The 22,913-nt window shown below is 36.9% G+C and overlaps 1 protein-coding gene across 3 annotated transcripts in view; it reads right to left on the bottom strand.

Moving 5' to 3' along the window:
• The window catches only part of LOC138693153 (zinc finger protein ZFP2-like), a 36,756-nt gene that overhangs the window by 8,373 nt on the left and 5,470 nt on the right, over positions 1-22,913 (bottom strand). For all 3 annotated transcript variants that reach the window (XM_069816843.1, XM_069816841.1, XM_069816840.1), the window contains 2 exons: positions 13,074-13,171; positions 7,499-7,609 (listed from right to left, as the gene is read on the bottom strand). In XM_069816843.1, coding sequence (XP_069672944.1) covers positions 7,499-7,609; positions 13,074-13,166 — 204 coding nt within the window. In that variant the 5' untranslated portion in view covers positions 13,167-13,171. The remainder of the gene's footprint in view (positions 1-7,498; positions 7,610-13,073; positions 13,172-22,913) is intronic.

The raw sequence follows: 22,913 nt of genomic DNA, 5'->3' as shown, positions 1-22,913 counted from the left end.
AAAATAAAACAACACATAGGGTCAGGATGTGGTGTCATGTGTAGGTATGCATGTGAAAGATCTACACTATCTGGCTAAGAAACCGGGCCACTTATAGTTCCTCAATTATTTTTATTTTATGACATAACAATCATGAAACTCATTATGAAATAACGAAAGCAATGTTTCTAAGGAAACAAACTCGTTTTATTATTTTCAACATCAAACAACGGGTACCAATTAAAAAGTGTAAAAAATCTCCAAAAGGTATCAATTTTCTTCCAAACATTTCATTGGTTTTGTGGCCACCCAGCTGTATGATGCTACCAAGCACCGAGTCAACCATTCGATCAGGTTTTGGATAACAGTCTGGTTGATGCTCTCCATTCTCCACTTCGAGCATTTTGAAGATAGCATGTTCCCACCTGCTGCAACTTCGTGCTGGTCATGCCATCCTATTCGATCCATGATCATTGCAGCATGAGAATGGGCACTGTCATGCATTAAGAGGAACTTTTTACTAGGGCTCGGAGTTTTAAGTGCCAAAAATTGGGAAACTTGGTGAGAAAAATGGAAAAATATTTAATTATGTTCCAATTATCTTATGTGAATATAAACAATATGCAGTAATCACCAGTATAAATTATGCTGTCTCGCCAACTGCTGAAGAACTACAGTACACAATGAGATTCATCCTCAAGTTGTGCATCACAAATAACGATACTGGGAAAAAGAGCGTCTTGGCCATTAAGAAACAACATATACTCCATAGAGACATGTTTGTGATTGATAGAGGCAGTTGGTATTTATGAAATTATAATTGCTTCCTGAATCAGCGTTGTGATAACTTACAAGGCACTCCTAAATGACACATCAATGTTTATGTGTGTTAGTTACAGTACAATTTTTTAGTGGCGACAGCTCTTATCACTTCCAGTGAGAGAGCAGACTGCAGTTCCACAGACAGCCCATTCCGAGAAACAGTTGCCAGCTGTCACGTCTAAACAACTGCACTGAACATTCGAGGGATGATTAATGTGGAATGAGGCTTTTGTCCAAAATTGTTTGATGAAAACCTTTGTTTTTTGTCTGTGTTTTATGTGAATATTTGAAAATATGCACTTACAAAAAAAATTCAAAATATGTCTTTCTATGTAAAATAAAATTTAAATTACATGCTCAGGTGACCTTGTACTAAACTTAAAACACAATTACGAGTTTCTATTACAGTACAAATAAAATATTTATTTACCTAAGAATCCTAGTCCTATTCTTCAATAAATGGGGCACATGTTACCACATGCTCAGTTAGAATCTCGTGGATATGTCTTGGAGCAGTCAAACAACCTCGATTGATGAAAACATATTCTGTGCAAAATGCCTACCCACACCATTACTGATACATCTTAGAAACTGACATGTGAACTGGAGGCGCATTAGAAAAACATTCTCCTGCTGTTCCACATCCAAACCAAACCTGGAATCATCTGTGAATAATACTCTTCGCCATTCCAATTGCAGTGATTGCAATACGATGTTGCTGGACCTTTAGCTGGTCTTCTGCGTAACAGTCCAGATTCCTCCCCACGTCTTCTTACAGTTCTGTCACTCCCGTTAACGTGTCTTATTCCTTGGAGGGCTCTTCTGGTTTCAACAGCTGTAGAATGACCATCTCTCAATGTATTCAAGAAAAAAAGTGGTCATCACGAGCCTAAGTTGCTAGTTTTCTCCCTGAATCAGATCTCCTGGAATAACCTGCTGTCACTCTAAAGCACTTTCGCAGTAGATCAGTGGCTGCTGAGAACTCTAGCCACATAACATTGACGTTTCCTATCTTCCATTAATGCAGCAACTCTTACTGAATTGGTAGAATGTAGAGACATTTTTACAAAATAAAATAACTCAAATATTGTCACAAAAGAGCTGACCAGTTTGTAACATTTTTCAGTTTCGCTTGAAATGAGCCTAAGAAGTACAAGAAAGGATATTCTTTTGAGATCATTGCTGGCTATTACGTATTCATTCTGCATTGTTATATATAATGAAATAAATGAATGACTAAATGAATCGCAGCACACCAAAAATTATTTTCATAAAACTAGAAATGACGAAAAGTTTAAAGGAAATATAGGTGGTTCGGTTTTGTATTGCCAGTGAGAGTACGAGGCGTGTTCTTAAAGTAAGTTCCGTTTTCAATTATAGCCGTCACATCGCTGCAATCGTTATTTTGCGCATGCGTGTTTTCTTCTTCAGTCCTCAGGCAAGCTGTGCATGCAGTTTCAGAGCTTCAGTCCGTGTGTGTGGTTAGTTGTGATCAGTTGAAATGTTTCAAGTGATCGAGCACCCCGCCGACTGTGAGATGCGGTCTGTTATCCATTTCTTGACTGTGAGAAACATCAAACCAGCTGACATTCATCGTCAACTTTGTGAGGTGTATGGTGATGAAATTGGTCAGGAGATGGGTTAGGAAGTTCAACGAGGGCCGCATCTCTGTACATGACGAGCAGCGTACCAGTCGGCCATCTTTGATCAATGACAATATGGTGCATGATGTCGATGAAAACATTCATGAGGACAGGAGGTTCACAATTTCTTTGCTTTCCTTGAATTTTCCACAAATGTCGCGGAGTGTTCTCTACAAAATTGTGACAGATCGAAAATTGTGCTCACGATGGGTACCCAAGATGCTCACCATGAACACAAAACCAAACGAGCTTCCAGTGCACTGAGCTTTCTCACACGTTACAGTGAGCAAGGCGATGAGTTTCTTGGCCATATTGTGACAGGTGCCGAGACTTGGGTGTCTCACATGACACCTGAATCGAAGCAGTAGTCCATGGAATGGAGGCACACTGCATCGCCAAGGAAAAAGAAATTCAAACAAACCATGTCAACACACAAGACCATGTGCACTGTTTTTGGGACAGAAAAGGAGTCCTACTCATCAAATTCTTGCCTCGGGGTGAAACCATTAATAGAGAAACCTATTGTCAGACCTTGAAGAAGCTCCATCGCGCAATTCAGAACAAGAGACGTGGGATGCCGACTGACGGAGTTGTGTTGCTTCATGAAAACACTCGGCCGCATACAGCTCGTGACACCCAAAATCTCATCTCGAAATTTGGCTGGGAACAAATTCACCATTCTCCCTACAGCCCGGATTTGGTTCTGAGTGACTCTCACCTCTTCCTGCACCTCAAGAAGTTTCTAGGTGATCAATGTTTTGATGGCGACAATGAAGTGAAAACAGCAGTGCAAGAGTGGTTCGCATCGCTGGCGGGCGAATTCTACAATGAGGGGATAGAAAGACTTGTGCCATGACTCGGTAAATGCCTCAATAATGGTGGAGATTATGTTGAGAAGTAATTGAAGTGTGGGGAATACAATGCAACAAAAATGGTTTGTAAATATCTCCCTGTTTACTTACTACACCTTTTTGGAACTTACTTTAAGAACACGCCTCGTATATTGTTAAAATATTTCGAATATTGAAAGTCATGCTCGAAAATAGGAATTTAGTGACAGAAGTGTCATGAAACTTGATAAAAAAATTAGTCACAATGATAGAAAATTCTAGAAAAAATAATAGTTTCATGTACTCATGTACACATTTAAGTGCAAGGTAAATATAATGTTGCTAGGGACCTGAATTTTTAGCATCTATTTTTCTGAAGTTAGCATATAATTTTTTACTCATTCATGAGCAGTTATAGTTATTCGTCCATTTTACTAAGGAATACGTTCTCACAAATTCAACCAATCCTACTGCGGTCTCAAAAGCAAATGGCCAAGAAATCGATAAAAGGGGCATTCCACAGAAAAGTCAACCGAGACACGATTTTGGGAAAGTTAAAGAAGGAGAATTTTTTCTCCTTAAAGTTGTTAAAATAGCTTTATATTAAGCATGTCTGGTTGAAAATTACGTTAATTTCATGTTATATATGCAGTATTCCTGTTTAAAAATGAAGACTTTGAAACAGCTGTGAAAGCAAAGAAAAATAACATAAGTTGGGAGTGGCTAGCAGCATTTTCAAGAAGATATTGAAAGGTTTTTGAGTACTGAGAGAAAGGTACGAGTATTTGTAGTATATTCACAGGTATTAAAAGCTAAATCCATCTATAACAAAGGAAGATTCAAACTACAAAAATATTTTACTGTTGTACATGACATTAAAAGGTTATATTTTCATATTCTTTGAAAGCAACATATAATAGGAGTAAAGTTTTTATACTTTTAAATAGTATTAGTATGGCTAATATTCATGTGCAATTTTGAGAATTTTAATGCGTTTTTTTATTTACATATTTGCAATTGTTTTTATGTCCCATATGTGACAAGACATTGTTCGTAATTTGAATCAAGTGGCTGGGAGTGAACTACTGATCAATTTTTACTGTATGTATCGGTACTATATAATATTGGATTGCATGTATTTATGCAATAGAATGGATGAAAACATTAAAAAAAATCCACTAGTGCTATTCGCAGAAAGACTATAGTTTGATTACAAACTTCTTTTTTTCTTCCTGACATTGTATACACATGCCCAGCAAAGATTCAACTGTTATATGGGAAAATGGCAAAAAGATGACACTACAAAAACATTACACTACAGTGTTTTTGAAAGGGCTTTTGCTATCTTTCGAGATGAAAATCCAGGCTTCAGCTCAGCTTTCCAAAGTTTTGCAGTTTGAAACCCAAAAAGGTCCTCTTATTGAAGGATATATCAATTGATTTACCATCCCCCATACTCGACAGACCTAGTCCCACTGGACTATCACTCTTTGCAAAAAAAAAAAAAAAAATACAGTGAAAGAAAGAAGTTGTAATGAATGAAGAAGTAGACAACTGGTGACGTATAGCATTAGAACTGATTTGTGACCATTCTGCTAAGTGAGTTGAATAAGAAAAAGTTGCTCTGAGATGCTGTGACATTTTCCAGGTTAGCCTAACGCCGCGTTGTATAATGCAGCGGGTTCCCAACCTTTTTCAACTCGCAAACCCCTTCCACAACGATCTGAGTTGGGTGAACCACTGACTTTTAAATATACATATAGTAGACATGCATAAAATTTAATTCCAAGCAAGAGGTTTAAGAACCTTAAATTAACTTAACCCTTAACGGTTAAAACCTATAGTTACTCTAGTTACGGCTTAAACATTACACAACGTGTAGGCCTAGTTGCAATAATAAATACAAGTTTTCATTGTACTTACTCACCTCTTCCTTGGAATTGAGTGAGAAGGTTGCGCCTGCTTTCCATGGCACAGAGATTTGAAGTCAGGAACCACAGAAGTTAAATAAAGTCTCAAATCACTTTCAGCACAAAGTCTGTTTCTGTATTTATTTTTTAAATAGGCATATGAAGAAAACGACTTTTCGCACAAATATGTGGATGAAAAGGGTAATAAAGCTGTTATGGCTTTATTCGCTAACACTGGGAACTCCTTTAAACTCAACCAAAAACCAATTAATGACAAAGATTTATAACTTTTCTGTAACTGAAAATCAATGGAAATTTCAAGAAGCTGCTCTTTTTCATCTGCGCTTAATGTGGATTCCAAAATTGTTGACTCTTCGAAGGGATTGCGAATCCAATTGTTATTATTGGACATAGCAGGGAAATATTCTCTGAAAGTTTTTCCAAGTCCTGTCATATGTTCTTTAACCATGTTCTTGACATTTTCGTCCAAAGAAAGATGATTTTCGACAGGAAGTCATGAAGGGTATCAAAGCACTCGGTTTGATTGGTATTGAAACAAGTTTCCCAAAAATTAAATTTTTTAATGAATAATTCGATATGGTCTTGCACAATATAAACATTTCTATTTGACCCCTGGAGAGGTAAGCTTAAACTGTTAATTTTTTAGACAATGTCTGCCAAATAAGCTATAACCTGAAGCCAGATTTCATCTTAATTAATTTCGAACAAATGCCTACACAGCGAGTCCATTCGAGAAAGTATTCGTCGGTTAACTTAAATATATCTCCTCCCCTAGTTCTCTCTTTTAAGGGTTTGCAGAATAGTAGCTCCTCTTCTACAGACTCCCCATTAATATAACGGACGAAAAATAACAAATTGGCTAAATTGGCAACATCAGTCGATTCGTCAAGTTGAATCACAAAAGAAGGATTGGCACGAACTCTTTCCAAAATTTCATTTTCGACATAATTTGCCATGTCTTTAATCCGGCGGTTGATCGTATTGTCGGACAATGGTACCATATTGACTGTTATGTGAAAGATTCTCTAAACATGACTACATCATTTATACATGGCCGAACTAAATCTTCAGCTACTGAATGAGGTTTTGCAGTTTTAGCAATTCTGTAGCTAACGTGATAAGATGCTTCAAGAGCATTCTCATTGTCACTGTTTGCAGCGGATACAAAAATAGTTGAATCATTTTTCCACTCGTTAGTTTTTCGTGTAAAAAAATCAGCAGATTTGTTTACGTGGGTGGGGTGTTTAGTTTCTAAATGGCGTTTAAGTAGAGAAGGCTTCAGACTACTGTTAGCAAGAATGTCGCCACAAACAACACACTGTGGTCTTGGACAGTCCTTGTCACCTATATACGAAAATCCAAACCAAATGTAATTATCATCGTACTTTCTTTTCTTTACACACGGTTCACTTTTGTCGGATTGACACACATCACTAGAAGCTGAATGACCTGTTGACACAACACTAACTTGCGATTTTGTTAAACCCTGCTTCCCTTTCAAACTTCCACTTTTCAACCAGTTACCCATATTAATGTGAACGGAAACGATTATGATACACAACTGACAACTTACTGCATTTGCCACAAGGAAAGAAGAAGTAGGCTATTGTTGAAAATACAAAATTAAATATAAATTTGTTGAAATTCCACATTAAAATCAAAGGCCTGACCACCATGTAACTGTTCCTTAGTCTGGTCGCGGTACTGTTGTTAGTATTGTTAGAACACAAAGAAGCTGGCAGACTAAATTTCCATTGTAGCCAAATCAAATGCATTCCTAGCGTTATTACATAACTGTAAATCAGGCATTCACGGAAAATATTAATTTATTGTGGAAATAATGTGATAAATTCCCAATGTTACACATATGTAACAAGGGTATTATAGGGTTAATTTAATTTTAAAATTATAGTTATTATTATTATTATTATTATTATTATGACAATGCCGCAGAAATGAAGGAAACAATAATAGGCCTAACCTCGAAACTCGCCATTACGGAAAAGTTTTGGCAAACCCCTTGAAATATTTTGCGAACCCCCAAATGTCAATATCATTACATTATGACAGTCTAAAGTACGTGATTAGCATTCTCTTTCAACCAAAAGTAGGAACGTTCTGCATCCTACCATAATGAGAAGCTATGTTGTAGGGTAATAATCTTGAAGGCTCAACCATGTCATTCAAAGTAGTGTTAGTTATGTTTAGTAAGGCTGTTGTTACAAAGAAAACAGAACATGAGTTCAATATGAAGGGAGTTAAGAACAGAACAATTATTAAAAACTTGACTCACCTCGGGTTCACACTTCACCTCACAAAATGTGAATGGCACAGCAGTTTCCTCAATTTTCGCTTCCCATTCCAAACCACAGATCGAGTCCGTGCTCTCCACTATTGCCGCTTCCTGTCGAATACACAGATATAATCAATTTCTAATTCAGTACTTTCTGTAAGAAGATCCGTTCCTTACTTAACTCTAGGTCTGCAACCCTTTTTCAAAAAAAGAAAGAACATTAATCTATACTATAATAAATCTGTAAGCGAAATTTTTCTGGTAATTTTCGCTTTTCTAAAAATAATTGACGTTAACATGTATAATTAATCATCCTGAAACCGAAAATCGCTTTTTTGATATTTTTGTTTGTATGTCTGTCTGTCTGGATGTTTGTTACCTTTTCACGCGATAATGGCTGAACGGAGTTCGATGAAAATTGGAACATAAATTAAGTTCGTTGTAACTTAGATTTTAGGCTATATGGCATTCAAAATACTTTATTTAAAAGGGGGGTTATAAGGGGGCCTGAATTAAATAAACCGAAATATCTAGCTTATTATTGATTTTTGTGAAAAATGTTACATAACAAAAGTTTCTTTAAAAATGATTTCCGATAAGTTTTATCCCAGGAAAAAGCTTCATAGGACTGATATTTAAGAATATACAAAAGTTTTAAAATAACAATACAATACATTTCCACCACCGCCTCAGATTATAGTGTTGTTGTTCCGTAACTTCTATGTGCAAAATATTAAATTTTTTAGTATGAAGAAACACAAATTTATTCATTCTATGGCAGTAGTGCATAGGAGATCGTGGATTCTTACATTTTCGAAAGAAAGAAATATAATTAAGTTATGTAATATAGTAGATTGTATTATTTGCTGCATTAGAGCAAAAAATCTGAAAATCAATATGTGACATAGGAGTTATTGCAAGAACGACGACTATGGCTACAATGAAATCAAAACAAATTACTCTGTCTATTTAAGGCGGCCTTGACGTTTATCAATATTAATATACAGAGAATATTTTGTGTGTTTGTATGAAGTTATCTCAGAAGCTAATTAACCTTCACTATTTGAAATTTGTAGTTTCTCTAGATGGATGTAATGCTACAAATGAGGACTGAGGTAAGATGAAAAGAAATCTGTATGCACAGAAAACTTGATATTCTGTCGAAATATTGTATAACTTCATTATTGCAACTTTATTTGGTCCACATAAAATACTCTAATTTTATACACTCATTTTACCATAGAGATCACTGGAGCTGAGTTATTTTAATAGGTGTCATGAAATGGTGTTCCTGTGCTCATAACTTACCCATATTCGTTTCCTGTGTTTCTTAAAATAATATTTATGTAGGGTACCTCATTTTTTTTTTATTTGCATAAACAATGATATACAACTGAGTGACTTGGATCAGGCGGTAGCATTTGAGACACGGATTCGGGCGTCCCGGGTTAAAACCCCGTGGCCAACCAATCTGACTGAGGTTTTTCCCTTAGTCATAAAGGCAAATGCCGGATTGGAAAGATACATGCCAGTATTCATCACCGCCTCAATTACCAATACCAAAAAACATTAATCACAGTCTGTAATCAGTTACATGAAACAAGCCATCTACAACACAAAAGAGAAACAGGAACTCAACAAGAGTAAAAACGGCCTGCTGATATACCCACACATTCTAAACACGCGACATGACCACAGATGTTAAGGCGTGAATAAAATAAACTTAACAAAAAAAAAAAAGATGTACAGTAAGGTTAACATAAAAAATGAGCTTCGTAAACAATCAACTCTATTAATTTGGAGTGATTTATTAAAGGATGCATTCAAGACTAATTTAGAAAAATGTTAAATGAATTGTCTCTGCACCAAATGAGTGCTCTCTGGACCAAAATGATAGCATTTAAATTATTTAAACAGGATTTAAATTAAGTAGCATATTAAACGATTTATTCTTCTATCAAACATGAATGTTCCCTGGACCCAATGTTCTATTTTAATTTTGTAATTACTTTATATTTATTTCTCCAGTATTTTTCTATTATGGATCCAGCAGGTAGGGCATTACTGGTCTCAAAATGTCTTCACTCATTTCTTCTTCTTCTCATTCTTGATCACATGGAGGGCAATTTGGGTTATTATTAATTTCTATTTGTTTAAGTGCTTCGTTAAACAGTCGGATTTCTTCGAAGTAGTGAGCAAGATTATCCCGGCAAGTACAGCTGTCACCAAGTGTTCATGTAACAGATTATCCCGGCAAGTACAGCTGTCACCAAGCATTCATGTAACAGATTATCCCGGCAAGTACAGCTGTCACCAAGCGTTCATGTAACAGATTATCTCGGCAAGTACAGCTGTCACCAAGCGTTCATGTAACAGATTATCTCGGCAAGTACAGCTGTCACCAAGCGTTCATGTAACAGATTATCTCGGCAAGTACAGCTGTCACCAAGCGTTCATGTAACAGATTATCTCGGCAAGTACAGCTGTCACCAAGCGTTCATGTAACAGATTATCTCAGCAAGTACAGCTGTCACCAAGCGTTCATGTAACAGATTATCCCGGCAAGTACAGCTAACACCAAGCGTTCATGTAACAGATTATCCTGGCAAGTACAGCTATCACCAAGCGTTCATGTAACAGATTATCCCGGCAAGTACAGCTGTCACCAAGCGTTCATGTAACAGATTATCCCGGCAAGTACAGCTATCACCAAGCATTCATGTAACAGATTATCTCTGCAAGTACAGCTATCACCAAGCATTCATGTAACAGATTATCTCATAGATTAAAATGACTTAAGCAGCCACAAAAAATGAGAATTAAAACAGAACCGTAAATGGCTTTCTCGAAAATGCTGTTAAGAATATGTCCTTCCCTAGTTCAACGCATCTAATATCGTTAATGCTCTTCATGCTGGACTAGTATTGGAGGAAATTAAGAGCAATCAAATGAAATGACAATATTGCGTTTGATGAAGTGCATAACAAAAGCATTCAAGTAACTTTGGAATTAAAAATAGTATTGCATTTGCCACATACAAACACGAATCTGATATATACTGTACATGCCGCGAAACACCTCTGTAACATTTTAGGGCCATTGCTTCTTTAAAATCTGTACTTTGAATATTATTTTAAATTTTAGAATTCAATTCCACAAATGCATTTATTATATATATATATATATATATATATATATATATATATATATATATATATATATATATATATATATATGTGTGCGTGTGTGTGTGTATATAAAGGCAGAACAGAATCATTTCCTAGTACTTGTTATTCATGCGTATCTGAATGTGAAAAAGTCACACCACACAAAATCACATGGTCTACAGAAATTAAGCAAATAGGTCGACAAAAATTTACTAAATCAGGAAACAAACTCAAGTCGCACAACTGCAAACATTCTTCCAGTCACATGCTGGATATAAATTCACGCAATTTATGGATGATGAAAAATGGACCACAGAATAGAGTGACTGAAGTTCATAGGCAGAACTGCTGCGTACAGTGGACAAGCTTGGTCACTTTTATAGACGAGATGCGAGTTTGAGACATGACAGAAGTGTGTTAGTGTTACAAAAGTGTCGGATTTAAAAAGTGAAATGTAAAGAAACAAGAAAAGAAGTAATATTTTGTTACCTAGAGTTCATGAAGTCCAATTTTTTTTCGCAAGAACACTTGGCTTGCTTTCGTTGCTTTCTAACAAGGGTACTGTTGTGAAAAAAATGGCTATCAATCTAACTTTGTGAGCAGTGGTGATTGTAGGGAAAACATTTTGGTTGGACCTGAATTTGAAATAACTTGTAACTTTAACCAGCATAGCACTCAGAACATTACAAATAAGTTGAACAGTGGGAAGTCTTAACAATTTGTTATCCCTTTTCAAACAATGCAATATGCTGAACTATAGAGTCTTCCTGTTCATTGTGTTCAGTGCATGGCGGCCAGTCAAGCTGGATATAATATCCCCACTACTGAGTGTCGACAACTGTAATAGGCATCCTATAATAATAATAATAATAATAATAATAATAATAATAATAATAATAATAATAATAATAATAATAATAATAATAATAATAATAATTTATTTAACCTGGCAGAGTTAAGGCCATATGGCCTTCTCTAACACTCAACCAGGAGTAAAAACTGCGTTACAAAAACACTACAAATTTACAAAGTACATACAATTTTACACACAAAACTGAATAAGATAATAGGCTAATAATAAAATGTAAACAACAAGTAAGTAGAAATCAGACATAATATATAACATACAGAAAGAAAGGAGAATGACAAGAGACGTTGGAAATGTTGTCCTCCTCTATGCACACATTTCTGGCATCTTTTCAGGAAATGTCCATTCACACACACGAGTTCATCTTCCGAAATTTAGTCAATTTCTCGCCTGATATTTTCTTTCAGTTCTTCAAATGCATGAGGGTTTGTTGCATACACTGCCACCAAATGTGGAGAAAGCAAAGGTTATGCTTTTAGCACGATGTATGGTTGGAAGAATTATGGGTGAATAATACTGTACACTTAACCTAACCTAAACTGAACTGAATTAACCTAACCTAGTCACTAATCTCTCATGTAGGCCCAACATTTAATGTCATTTTGTTTTGAGATGTTGCCATCCCTACTAGATGCCGAGTAAGGAGCCATCTAGTAGAAGAAGTGGAAAACCACGTTATGCGGAGAAATGTTAAATGTTATGTTTTATTTAACAACACTCGCAACTGCAGAGGTTATATCAGCGTTGCCGGATGTGCCGGAATTTTGTCTCGCAGGAGTTCTTTTACATGCCAGTAAATCTACTGACATGAGCCTGTCGCATTTAAGCACACTTAAATGCCTTCGACCTAGCCCGGGATCGAACCCGCAACCTTGGGCATAGAAGGCCAGCGCTATACCAACTCACCAAGCAGGTCGACTAAGCGGAGAAGGCCGAAATGACGACTTGCTGAAATCACTGCTCATAACTTTTATATTTTCTTCCTCTAGTCTGTCTTTGTGCAAGAGTGAATCCGCTAATTTAGTGCAAATTAAATAATAAAATGAATTTAAATACTATTATAGTCACAATCATGCCATGGTATGAAAAAAAAATTTCATAACCTTGAGTGGGATTCGAACCTGCGACTTCCTGTACTCCGGTTAGGCGCTCTACCACTGAGCTATCGAGATCGTCTCACGCCAAAAGGCCTGGAATCATGCGTGAGATGATCTCGATAGCTCAGTGGTAGAACGCCTGACCGGAGTACAGGAAGTCGCAGGTTCGAATCCCACTCAAGGTTATGAAATTTTTCTTTCATACCATGGCATGATTGTGACTATAATAGTATTTAAATTCATTAATAAGTCACATCAACGGACGTTTAAACGTCACCAACATCGCAAGATGAATATTATACTAAATAATAAAAAGTGAAATGTGTTGTGACAGTGATAAAAGTGTAAAAGAATTCGTATACAGCAGCACATGTATATTCATCCTTCAATGTTTGTTTTTGCATAGCAGTAGTAAACAAGAACGTAAAGAAAGACTGTCTTACGTCTAGTGAAGGATCTGCCTCTTCTTTAACTGCGTCATCACATGACTGCACTGCCAAAGGATCCTCTTCTGGTTCTGTCTTGATGACATCCATTACAACTGAAAGCACAGTGTAAGAAAATGACCTGTTTGTTGTTTATCAGCTATTGGCATAGTTAAACATGTGCCCTGCTTAGCTTCAATAGAAAACTTATCCGATATGTTAGAGTTCTTTGTTGTAACAATAAGCAGGCGCGGTACTAACAAACAGATGCACTAAAAAGGGAGGCTATACATTTTTGTGTCACATGCCTATAGTATCAACAAGTGGTGTCAGGCTGCTGCGACGCGCACTTTCGACGTAAATATAGTCTATTATTTGCCAATGGATCTTAACACTGAGCTCCTTCCCCTCTGTCCCCCAAGTGCAGATCTCCGCCCATCTATCATCCCCAACTTTCCACCATATGGCCTATTCACTACCCATCACTATTCCAACATTTAGTAATTTTGTATTGTCTTTTGTCCTGAGAAAATACTCGTCTTTTACGAAAAGATTCGTTCTTTGTTCACTGATTTAATGCAGTCAGACAACCACAGTCTCGCCATGCGAGGTTGCATTGACCCACTTCGCCATTCGACCACATGCAAGGATATGCATACATCTAATGTTTGTTTCTGTGATGGTTTGACAACTGTTCCAACCTCAACTATTCCGCATGATTGGCGAGGACTCATGGATTGCAAAGTAATTTACTAATCTCGTATACTGAATATGTAATTAACTTTCACAATACATTTTAATAACCAATATAGATAAATATGGAAACATAAAATATTAACACAAAAAGTACATGTGTTCCAATCCAGCGAATAAAAGTAAAACACAACTAGCCTATCTTAATGCGCATGCATCGATGTGATTTGAGATTGGATTGCACTTGATCCGCAAATTTTACTGACCAACAGGAAATGGTTTGGTAACGGCTTGATATGCTGGCTTTAATCAGTAAGTAGTCAGAGTTTGAAGTTATCGCAACACGAACAGTAAAGTCTATGTGCGCATGCTCATGATGGTTGGACACTGCAGCACAAAGAGACATATAGTAAAATAATAATGTAAAACAACAAAATTTCCCTAGACTACATAGCGTGTTAAGTTGGTATAGCTATCACTCTTTTCTCACTAAAAAGCTTATGGAATAAATTAAAAGTTAATTTGGCAGGTGAGCGTGGTGTCCAAGATCGTAAAGGCAACATTCTGTGAACAGGAAGGTTGGGGAACGAAACCAGACAAAGTAACAAATAAAGTATACAGATTCAGACCCCTGGCCTCTCACCCAGGCGGCCAGGGTTCGAGCCCCAATCAAGTATGGCATTTTTCATTCAAACATCCATAGTGACACTTGTGGCGGACAAGGTTGCAGTTGGTATTTACCCCACATCCCCCTGTAATGCGTACCTACACCATTCTGTTACCTCGGGCTTCCCTGTAATGCGTACCTACACCATTCTGTTACCTCGGGCTTCCCTGTAATGCGTACCTACACCATTCTGTTACCTCGGGCTTCCCTCTAATGCGTACCTACACCATTGTTACCTCGGGGTTCTCTCTGTAATACACCATTCTGTTACCATTTCTCTACTTCGTCATCATCCCACAGCATTCCCCGAATGCCAGCTGGCGACGCACAGAGGGGACTGGCCTAGGGATGATGCTCGATCACTGGGTATGCAGTAAACCTCACAGCAGCATGGTGTACACACTGGGGGAGAGAATATTCATCCTGGAGCAGTACATGAGTTTGAGTTAGGGAATTACCGTGGAACGCTTTATATAGAATGCTCTTGGTCTATTGTGCAGGACAATGTAAGTCACGTGACTTTGGTATGCTGCGTGGGGTCTAGCTTGTGATTCATTAATGAAGTGTATTCAAGTTATTATGTACTGAATACAGCCAACTACTGCTGCTGCTTTGTACGTTAGTGAGTGAGTGGGGTTTAAAAAGGGCGAGTCAGCTGCTATGATTATTTGCGCCCTTATCTAAAATTCCTACAAGAACAAAAACACAAACAATACCATAAGGTAAAAGTGAACACGTTGTCAGCTACACAAATGCATTACTAACAAGGCGATTCTTAAAAATAAACAATTATTGGACACCAGACTAAGTTTAAAAAGCAACCATAATGTGATAAATAGTGTAATATGTAGTTGGCGATGTAAGCAATGGAGGGGGAAAGAAACTGGCCACGCTACCCTATTGTCACCTGGCCTAGTTGCCTCATAGGTGGTGCCTTCTTGGTATCACCTGTGAGGTTCAGACCTGTCTTTAGACAGTTAACTAAACAACAACAACAACAAACAATGTGACAAAACAAATGCCACCAGAGACACAAATAATAATCTGAAGATTTAACAACAATTAAACTCTATAAAATATTCGGATATAGATGGTCTGAAATGTCAAGTTGAGTAAAACAAAATAACCTCCGGATGTAAACGGTCTGGAGTGTAAAAAACAACGGGTCAATAAAATCTATATCACTTTGTTAAGTCCTGTATTGGGTAAAAAACTCAACTGCATTTGCAAAATTAAAATAATTTCCAAGAGCGGCACGTAGATTCTACTGAATTGCGTACTGACGACGAACATGGTCATATTTCCTACAATGCAATAAAATATGTTGGACTGACCGTAACTGGAATATGGCATATCTCACACTCCGCCTCCTTGGAGATGAGATGTGTCAGACAGTGATCAATCCTTAACCTGCAGAAAAGTATATTCTATTATCCATGTGCTAAAAAGGATAAATGTTCATCTCCCCTCTTGTTTAAAAGAGTCCCTTGTGCAGACACTTGCATTTCCCTATTTCGACTATGCGGACATTTTACTGACTGACCTCTCCAGCGACAACAAAATGAAACTTCAACGTGCTCATAATTTGTGTGTACGTTTTGTAAGCAATGTTCGTAAATATGATCATATTACCCCATCCCTGGAAGCAATAGGTTGGCTTAAACTAGATAAGAAAAGAAATTTACATTCACTTCTCTTTCTCTTCGAAATCTTGAACTCTTCTATTCCTTCATACCTGTCGTCTCGCTTCACTTACCTTTCTTCCCACCATAATCTGAACACACGCTCTCGTCATGAAACAATACTAACAATACCATCCCATCGCACCTCCTCATACTCATCTTCTTTCACAATAGCCCTGCCAAGACTCTGGAATTCGCTTCCAAACTGATCGCTTTACTTGCTTCAAGTAAAATTTTATTATTTGAATAGCTACACAAAACAAGGTTATAAGCAGCAAATACGAAATTCTTAAAAAATGGGGAAAAACACATTGTACTGTACATACTTTTAATTATTTGGAGAAATTTGACAATCAGACATGTGCGCTGATTTTAATACGAGCACAAGCATTACACAGCGCATCATTAACAACCATTATTCAGAAAAAGTCAACTTATGAGAAATGGGGGTTACAACTTTGTTCTGGGCAGATATTCATTTATAGAAAAGAAAATTCTGAAACTAAAGAACATAAAAACATATAAGAAATAATGTGGAACTGTAAGTGAAGATAGTTTGTAAAAATTTGGTAAATTTCTGTTCAATCTCTCTTCATATCTCATCCTAACTGTGAAGTTATAATCATTGCATTGCTGTAGGTTACAAATAAAATATTACATAATTGTATAGAGGTCTCGTTCTGTTACAAAAATGACTAAGGAGAGTAATGAAAAATATTTCAGATTTAAGAAGATATTAAGAGGAAGCCTATGAGGTAGATAGGGCCACCACCAACTAGTTTCACAGAGTGTATATATTCGATATTATTATTATTATTATTATTATTATTATTATTGCATAAAGCACGCATTACTGTTCAATTTGTTCCTCTCCTTATAATGATGATGCATCAGGCCAAGTTCTTCTTTCCATACATTCTTCACCAACATGTGTTTATCATCTGTTACCATATTAATAGTGCAACGACATGAAAAACTTTGAACACAAAACTGAAGGTGAATAAAATCAGTAAGTACAGCTTGTGCAAAAGATCTGAAAGCTTTGAGACTGTTGAAATTTAAATGGTAGATAATGGTTTCTTGTCAGGCATATATTCCACGTGCAAAACATTTCTCTCTTTGTCAGTCAGTCACTTGCTTGCTATAATAAATGCTTGTACAGAGAGTTTGCTTCCCCATGCGGCCGGCCAGCAAGCGCGGGGCATTAGTTAGCGACGTGTATCGATCCTCAAGCTTATCCTACTTATTAATTGTATCAGTTGAGTACTAACCTTGTTACAAAAGATGCTGAAAGTGGTGTCCATCTGCATTGATGCATTCTTGACATCTTCTGATAAAATTTATATTCACACGCTGAAGTTCTCCTTCAGTAATTGTTAAAATTTCTGTTCGTATATTGTTTTCCAGCTTGTCTATAGTGTGAGAATTATTCCTGTACATTCTATTTTTTAGAGTTCCCCACAAATAGAAATCGCACACAGTAAGATCGGGAGAACGCGGAGGCCATAACCCTTGATAAATTATCCTGTTCTCAAAAACTTCCCTTATATCGTTCCAGGAATTATGGGCAGTATGGGCTGTGGCAGAATCTTGTTGAAAATACCCGTTTTCTCTCTCATTAGGTGACAACAATTGAAAAAATGGTGCGAGTATATTTGCGCGGTAGCTCTCTGAATTTACCGTCTCGTAAAAAAATATTGGCCCTGTTATTCGTTGTGCTGTTACTGCACACCAAACACAGATCTTTGCATCATGTAATGGGATTTCGTGAATCGGATGGGAATTTTCTGTGCTCCAGTATCTATTGTTCTGTGAACTGACGTGTCGTGACCATTTAACTGAAACTAAGTCTCATCGGAGAAAATTATTAACTGTGGATCAACAATGCCGTCAGCAACGTTGTGTAAAATCCAATTACAGAAAGTGATTCGTTTTGCATTGTGTACAGATCGTAATTCACGGACTACAGTTACTTTGTATGGTTTCAGTTTTAAAATTTTAGTAGCAGTATGCACCGAGGTCTTTGAAACATGAACTACCTGTGCAACACGTTTCAGAGACTTATTTGGACAGCCAGTGAATGATGCATTAATTTCAACGAGTTTTTCATCACTTAGGACCCTTCTTTTTGGCTTAGGACGTTTAGCGTTTAGGGATCCCATTGTTCTTAATTTATTAACAAGACGCCTGACTGTCTATTTGGAACTGGAACAGTAGGGAATTTGTATTGAAATTGTCTACACACTGCTTTGCATGACTCTGTTTTGACATAAGTGTCATTCATGAAAACTCTTTGTTCAAGCGTGAATTACTCCACTGCCATATTAATGGATTTAAAATAAACCTATGACACATCTCACACACTTATACACTGCACTACGTTCTATATACTGTAGATAAACGAAAACTGGCTGTGTCTTCTACACTGACAAGCGCAAATTGACTGCTCAAGGAAACCACCATGCATGGCGTTCAGGCGGTTTTTTAAAGCGCTTCAGTAAAGCAAATGGATTGTTGAAACAGAATGCAATTAGGTCAGCTGACTGCAAAATGATGGACAGCTGATAAGTGATTCTTAAGCACAGGTGGCAGCACTTTGGTAGGCTATATCATTGCTGCTCCGCGTGGTTGCTGTTCATCGCCCGGCCGCACTGTAGTAGTGTCCTGTATAATGTTACGGAAGTATTCAGTTGTAGCATCTTTAAGTGTGTGTAATGCTGTCCCATAAAAATCGTTATATAGAGTTAAAGTGTGTGCGTGCGTGTATATATGGTATTGGTATTTCAATTTATATAGAATTATTTAAATCGCGTATATAGAGTTAGAATGCGTGCGTGTATATGTTACTGTAAATGTACGAAGACTGGTAAATCTTAGAATTTACCGGTATAACCTAACATTTACCATTATGGTGCGGTAAAACCCCGAAATATCTTATTAGATGTATACATTTTGAACTTTTACCAAGCGATGTTGGTAAATCTCAGGATTTACCGATCAGTTATGGCAAATTCGTATTAATTTAATAAAAAAATCTTTACTAAGATTTTCCGTTCTCCACACTTTTACATACCGGTATCCATTTCTGACTCATCTTTTTACTGTTTTAGGATCTATTTAAAAACATAAATAAAAAATCCTCAGCAGTGACTGCTGTAATTTGTATTTATTTTAAATTAAGTTATTTAAAAATTCTTACATTCCAATGTGATTATAATAAACAATATTCCGTATTAAAAATAGCGAAAAATATTATAATTTTAACCACTGTCTGTTACAGTATTCCGTACAACAATTAAAAAAGCTTTCATATTCCCTCAAACTGTCTAGGTCCACAAATGAAGTAAAACCAACATTATGAAAGTTAATTCTTGTTACGTCAAGGTTGGTTGTTATAACATTTAGAATTACACAACATGGAAGATGATTTACACAAATATTTTTTTGTTGTACACTTTTTTAAACAATTACACTTTTTGAACCCTTGTCCTCCAACAAAAGATAGTATGTCAACCACTTTCTGTATACGAATTTCTTCTTTTCCTACAGTACTTCTTCGATGCTGATAAAATTTTCTTTGCACAATGTAAATTGGTTCCTAGTGTACAATGACCTCAGTTTGCCAGCTTTTGTACCAAGTTGATAAAACTCGTCATCTTGAATATTTATGACCACTGACTGCTATTATTGATTTTGTGTCAATTTTTGCCCAGTCTACATCCGGTACTTTAATTCTCAAATTCTGTCCGACTGAAAGTTTGGAATTTTGTTACAAGTGGCTGCTTTCACTTTCTTGCTTGCACTTCAAGACTTTCTTTGGCAGCCTCTCGGAACCACTTCACTTTATCGATCCTGGAAACATGTCTGAACCTGCACAACGGAGGCAGGATTCTTCGTTCTGGATTCTTCGATTTAGCTTTTACCAGCTCGCATCGGTAAATCCTGAGATTTACCAACATTTCTTGGTAAAAGTTCAAAACGTATCAATCTAATAAGATATTTCGGGGTTTTACCACACTATAACAGTAAATGTTAGGTTATACCGGTAAATTCTAACATTTACCGGTCTTTGTACATTTACAGTAACATATATATAACATTTCATAGACCCAATTATCATACATCTCAGTGGTATCAGCGATGATGACGATGACGGTGATTTCAGCTATTACGATGAACTGGAAGGGATAACAGAGCTTGAAGACTCCGACTAGCAGCTCAAGGTAAGAGGTCAATGTTTTCAGTTAGATGTTCAGAGCATATTTGTTGTTGTTTGCACTCTGTCCCCCGCTTGTCCCCTGTGACGTCAGCCAGGCGTTCAGATCTTTTGCACAAGCTGTACACGAATCGTCTTATGCTAAGTCCAAGTGTGTGGGCGTTAAGTGTAATATATTCTTGAAGGAACAGTGGGAGTTTAGACAATCATTGAAACATCATAATAATTCTACTTACTGTGACAGGTGGAAAAAAATCACAGTATTTATGAAAAATCTTTACACACCTACATCAGTCAATAGAAATGGACTGTGTTCGTCCCAAATTCATGTGACTCATCAGTGTTTCGATGTTGATACCCTTCAGTAGCATTCTACACGGCTATACACGCTCTCTGTATTATACTAACTCCATGGTTGTACATTAATAACGACATGCAAGTGTACGATATAATAGACATGAGAGGCGTGATGATGGGTACGAAGGAAGAAGCGCAGAGGAGGAAAGAGAGAAAGATAGGGAGTGAGGTAAGAGGGGAGATACAGAAAGAGAAGACTTCCGAGCCATCTGTGAGGTAATGTTTTGAACAGGTTATATGCTGTGGTGAAGGTTCTTAATGTATGCACAACTAGAAAACATTCCTGAAATGATGGGATCACTTGGAGAGCTGTATGCTGATCCAACCCTCTTAAAATACATAATGTACCTTACTAATATACGAATTTCGTCGTGCGTGAATGAAGACCACCATACTTCCTTGATGTGACTTAATGTAAAGAGGGGAATCACGAGGGTTTCAGTGTTACAAACAGTGATAAACTTCTCATACACACCTCACCAAACCAAACCTAACCTAACCTAACCTCTCACATAATATTACACATCTAACCTCTTGCATAATACTACACATCTAATATATTTTAGTTGCAGTGTTCCCATCCCTTCTACACTGAGTCGGGAGAAACCTAGTGGAAGAAGCAGGAAGCATGCCAACAAGAGGACAAATGTCCGACTCATTCGAACCACTGCTCATTCTTTGTACATTTTGCTCCCGTACTGCGTTTTGTGTAATAATCAATGCGTTAATATAATGAACATCCCATATATAGTATAATAAGAAGTAAAATATGTTGTTACAATAATAAAATTGTGAAAAATTCGTTTACAGAGGCGCGAACATACTTAACCTTCAATTATACCGCTCTCTCTCTCTCATCCACTGCTGCTTAGGCCTACATCAACCGCTGACGTCCCACTCTCTCCACCACCCGTGTTTCTCTATTCCACGCTCCAATACACTGTTTCTGGTGGGGTGCGTACGACATTACTGCAGTGTTTCCGGAGAATGGTAATTCCGAAGGATGACCTCATTACGATTTTCGATTTTTTTTCGCAAATAATCATTATATGTTCTATTTTCGAAAGATAATGCAAAAAAAAAAAAATTCGGAAAAAAACGTACTTTCGATTGTAACCTAGCATAACGCTTCATTCACGTGCGACGATTTTCGTATGTAAGTAGGGTTGGCATTTAGAGCGGACTGGGTGGGCACACAGCTCTCAGGGTGATCACATCAATTTTTACTAATCAAAACTTTCATTTTAAAGGTTAGTTGAGTGATTTTGAAAAAGGTAAGGAGAGGAGTTACTGTGATTTTCAATTACCCCTATCACAACCTAAAATAAACTAACATAACATTACCATGGTAGCTTACGCTGTAACGTTAGGTTAGCTTAGTTTTGCTTGAGTTACAGTTAGTTAAGGTAAGGTTGGTTATTTTAGATTGTGGTATATTATGTTAGGTTACAGTCGAAATTATGTGTTTCCGAAATTTTTTTTGTATTACATTTCGAAAGTAAAGTATAAAATCCACGTTTGTAAAAAGGAAAGGAGAAACTTTAGACCATTTCTCACTGATATCCGCAATGTTGTTTCATATGAGTTTCAAATTAACGTAGGCCGTTAAAAAAATTCCTATACTTCATCTATCATTATTTGTTATCAGATTATTCGAATGAGAACAAGCTCTAAACACCTTTACAAATCAAACCTAACCTTCGTCATACTAACCAACGTTTCCTACCGAATGTACTATTTAGAAGATTATTACATATTAGCACTCCATTTGAAGAGTTGTTTCTTATGTTGGTGACATTGATTATATATAATTGTGTGGAAAACCGCCATAACTGCAGTAGTGGGGAATCTACAGCACTGAGAACCAACTGGCTGCTCGCAGGTATTGAACGGAGCAATGGGTGCATGCAGTTTATCCTCGGTAGCAGTGCGTCTCGTAGATCGGCGCCTGTTTGTTATGGAAAGAGACCCGTTAAAGCGGAGGCCTTCGACGCCAAGAAACAATTTCATCCTGAATGTGAAGCAACATACTTCTTCATGGAATGTAGCAAAGTTCTACGTAGATTTTTCGAATTATTGCAAGAGATAAATTTGTTCCTGGAAATGAGTGGAGACCTCGTTGCAGAGCTCGCAAATATTAACTGGAAATGTGTTCTTGTATTCATGGCTGATATAACTGAACATTTTAAACTTTTTAAATGAATCACTTCACGATAAAAACAAACTGATCACAGATATGTTCT

This window comes from Periplaneta americana, chromosome 17 (genome assembly GCF_040183065.1).
Source record: "Periplaneta americana isolate PAMFEO1 chromosome 17, P.americana_PAMFEO1_priV1, whole genome shotgun sequence".
Taxonomy (NCBI): Eukaryota; Metazoa; Arthropoda; class Insecta; order Blattodea; family Blattidae; genus Periplaneta; species Periplaneta americana.
Note: the sequence above shows the minus strand (reverse complement) of the source record. Positions and strands in the feature narration are given on the sequence as shown.